General features: G+C 31.3%; 1 protein-coding gene across 1 annotated transcript in view; it reads right to left on the bottom strand.

Annotated features, from left to right (window-relative positions):
- Nucleotides 1-879: 879 nt before the first annotated feature.
- LOC119831438 (solute carrier family 46 member 3-like) overlaps nucleotides 880-4316 on the bottom strand; it is a 15464-nt gene continuing 12027 nt past the window's right edge. Inside the window, exons 5-7 of the mRNA XM_038354775.1 lie at nucleotides 3466-3549; nucleotides 2984-3140; nucleotides 880-1857 (exon numbers count right to left, since the gene is read on the bottom strand). Coding sequence (XP_038210703.1) covers nucleotides 1752-1857; nucleotides 2984-3140; nucleotides 3466-3549 — 347 coding nt within the window. The 3' untranslated portion in view covers nucleotides 880-1751. The remainder of the gene's footprint in view (nucleotides 1858-2983; nucleotides 3141-3465; nucleotides 3550-4316) is intronic.

The raw sequence follows: 4316 nt of genomic DNA, 5'->3' as shown, positions 1-4316 counted from the left end.
CACAACATAAACAATAATTTTGTGAATCACCACAACGGCCTCTACCCGCAGGTACCATATGATCAATTCATTACACCACCGTGTATATACTTCATCAATAGACTAGATAAATGATCATTATCCATCAGCGACTAGGGGCAAACAAATCTGACATAGCTTGAATCGTTCATCTGAAAACCCGTGTCCATAAACTCGGTCCCACTCTGCGTGCTCTGTCAAACGCTACCCGATGACGTCATATAACTCACTTGTGACGTTGAAATATCGGTGTTTACATTCGCAGGTATGCTTCTGTAACACAGGTTGTGATTTAGAACCAATTGCGATCGTTTCTGCAATTAGATTTAAGTATCTTTGTAGACGTTAGTAGGAACGCATATATTTAATAAATATGAAGAACAGAAATAATTTTCATGAGGTGAATTGAATCTGCGTCTTTCGCCATATCGGGCTGTCAATTTTCTACTCTTTATGCTTTTAAATCTTTAAAAATTTAATTTATTGCTATTATAAAGCTAAAAAAAGGCATGTCCAAGAATCAAAAGTTCGACGACAAGTGACATCTGCCAACCCGCACTTGGCCAGCATGATGGGTTATGGCCTGAACCCTCATTGGAGGCCTGGGTCCCAGCAGTGTAAATATATATGGTCTGATGATGAATGAACGTATGATTTTTACATCAAATTTATTACTCGTATATTAGTCGAATTAGAATGATTATTACTTATTATAATTTACGCTACAGAAAAACATAGAAAAATAGCGGACAAATATTATAATTACATCTCCACCAAAATTTGATTCCGGAGTTTTTCCCTATAGGATAATAATGTCTATATCTGGTTGCTGTTCAAGAACGAAGAAACAAAAACAGTAAGATTATTCTTCAATCATTATATTCTATCCATAAAAAAGTACATAATACGATATGCAATAATAAAACAATCATGTAACAATATCACTCTGAAACCTGCGATAGAATATCACAAACAAGATACCGTAAAGAATATTAAATTACTATAAACAAATCACAGTTTCCTGTATATATCGGAGTATCTTACTTCACGCTTACAATTTTGTATCTATTTTAAATTATATTTTCAAAAGACGTGACAAACATCAAATTATAGTATCAATATAATATTAAATTTTAACATTATGAATCAAAACAGTGAATTTACGTGAAAGAATGGACTATATTTAAACATAAACAAAACGACTTTGAAATATTAATACATGTTATTACAATCTTTATTTTGTGCATTACTCATATATCTAAATAAAATACATTTACGTATAATGAGATTTCTTCCAGACTTAGCAATATCTCTATTACTTACAAATCATTTCCTCTTGCAATTGCGTAAATATTAAATAAAATTCACACAATCTAGGTGTGTATTATAACAATTTTATATTCATTCTTCCTTACGATATTCAGTCATATCTGAGGCCATCATGCTTCTAAGATGCCGTTATTTCATTGAGATAAGTATACTATTACTTCACATAAAATATTAAATGAAAAATGAAAAAGCAATATTAAGTGTAAAGATCACTTATGTCTTACAGCAGATAAATTTTCCCCTGTGTTTTTAGTTTTACTAGGTTGAACTTATGATACTTTTAACGGGCTATCGCCAAAGCGAACGAGGAATAAATTCGTCTCATATAACTATTTGATAACTTAGACATCTTAGAAAGCTACTTTTGTAATCGCACTATATCCCATGAAACAAATTAACTAAATCTACGTAGTAACAACTTCGGGCGCAGTGGGTGGTGGCGCTGATGGTATATTGGGAACTTCAAGTCTTTTTTGCCTTGCGTCTTCTTTGTGTTGGTGGTAGAACCATCTGGAATATACATAAATATAATTGGTTGTTATACTGTTAATCTGTACTAGTATTACTTGATTATTGATATCGGACTTCTTTGAAACAGCTATCACATATATTCAAAAATTGGCCTTGTAAAACTAAAAAAAACAATTCACGAGTCTTCATAATACGTGGAGGCAATACTCTGAACGAAATAACGATCAATTTCGAAAACTTTCTTTCCAATTTGGCATATACTTAGTTATTTTTAACTGTTATTCCATTCTTTTAGCTATTCTCTATTCAGTTATATATCAAAACTAGCTGTAACCCGCAGCGTCACTGGAATAAGTAAGTAAGTAGTCCATGTGTTAATATAATCTATCTCTATACCAAATTTCATATAGATGCGATAAACTGTCTTCCATCCATTCGTCCCATACTTACAAACTTGCGCATATATAATATTAGTGGAATTTTTTGATAAATAAAACATATGCATAGCATTTTATATATGTTTAATTATTAAATTAGAAAATACACGCAATTTTATGAAGATACATCCGCACGTGCTCCCAAATATCCTACAATATTGTTAAGTTAGTCAATAATAAGGAAAAGGCGAAAGAAAACAGGAAAACTTTTACGTCTTACCTTTGTGTTTTAGACATCTTTAATCATGTCAAACATAAGATTCTATGGTAACTATGGTAAGGGAATAACGCTGTTATGTCCTTTGCACACAGGTTATAATAAAATATGTATTTTATACAAGACAATGGTGGGATCTGGTAAGTGACAAACACCGATACGGTAATTCTAGGAATGTTATCGAGTCTTGAATTTTAGTAAAAGTTACAAATAATATCTAAATTACTTTGGGCAACATATAATATGTATTATTTACTAGCTAGCAGGTACAAGACCTATACTAACATCTTATATTAGTATCACACTAAAATAATAAAAGCGAAAATTCGTTTGTTCGTTTTTCTTTCCTCATAACGACGAATCCTATTACATAGTTTTTATATATCCAGATGCTACTTTTTACTGCTTTGAAACATCCCATGGGACTTTCCTTGAACTACGCGACCGAAGCCGTAGGAAAAAAGCTAGTAAATATATACAAAATTCAGTAAAAAACGCCTTTCAAACTTACCCAAATATACATAATGCGGGTATAGTAGCCAACACGCTTAAAAGAAACACAGCTCCGGGCAGAACGTGCAATGTCATGATGTAGACCCGAGAGTATAAAGGAGCAAATATAAGTGGCATCATTGTTTCTGCTACACCGAAGAGTGAGAATACTTTGCCTGCAACGGAGAACGTGATTAATTTACATATAACATAATGGTTTAACTTTCGAAGCTTCTTGTTTAAGGTTTTATTAAACATTGTAGTATTATGATACTCTTTTCATTAACATACTCTACGTACATATTTAATTTTGTTGAATCAATTTTTTCTTCTTCGTTTTTTTCCCAGTGATACCCAAGATTTTCCGTCACCTTTAAGTTTTAAAGAATAGATTCAAACTTTCGCGTTTTGGGTGTTCCTGTTTTTCCAGTTCTTTATATTTCCACGGTTCCTAATTAATAGGAAAAGCGATAGTATGTGTTGTAAAAATAATAATTTTACCCAATTCTTGGTGCGAAACCAGCTTCGACGCGATCGACCTCAGCGCGATGGTTGTCGTCCCATTTAATATCTCAACGAGCGGCGCTGGCGACAAACATAATAATAAGAATTTATGTTCGACAACTTCAGAGATAATTTTAATTACAAACTAACTTGGAAACTACTTTGGCAAAGATCAAATGATCGTTACGTTTCTTTGATAAATTTTCTAGCGTTTCTTTTAATTGACGCGAAGTTACTGGTTGATAATAAATTGGAGGAAAAACTAATTGCATGCTATTTTTTTTTTATACAAGTGTCATATTTGATTTGGCTGGATTAGGGCAAAATAATCTATATTGTTTTTAGAACGATGTTAAAAATAATAAGCTGTTAAGGAAAATGCAAGAATAATGTTGGGACAATATTCAATATCCATTCTTTACCGTCCTACGCAGTTGAGAGGCTGTTGTTTTAAATTTTGTTACTTATAACATAACACCTTTTTCTTATAATATCATTGTAACATAATGCAATATTTACGTACTAACTAAAAAACTACTTTAATAGGTAATGAAATTATTGGTTTTCAAATGAATCTTATAGTAATCGTATAAAGTATATAATGTTCGATAAAATTTAAGATTTTTAAATAAAATACTTTATTATTTTGTTTACTAACTCTTTGAAAGTATCGTATCACGGATGCCATATACAAGCAGCAATAGTGGCATACAATACATAACATTTTCATCGACAATTTAAATAGACTTATTTTTTTTATTTTATTTTATTTTTATTGGTTTCCAAACAACTTATACACTAATACAAGAGCAGCAATAATAATGTACATCAAATATTGTTCTGTGTAT

Source organism: Zerene cesonia, chromosome 13 (assembly GCF_012273895.1).
Source record: "Zerene cesonia ecotype Mississippi chromosome 13, Zerene_cesonia_1.1, whole genome shotgun sequence".
NCBI classification, from domain to species: domain Eukaryota; kingdom Metazoa; phylum Arthropoda; class Insecta; order Lepidoptera; family Pieridae; genus Zerene; species Zerene cesonia.
This window is presented reverse-complemented; position numbering and strand designations above follow the sequence as displayed.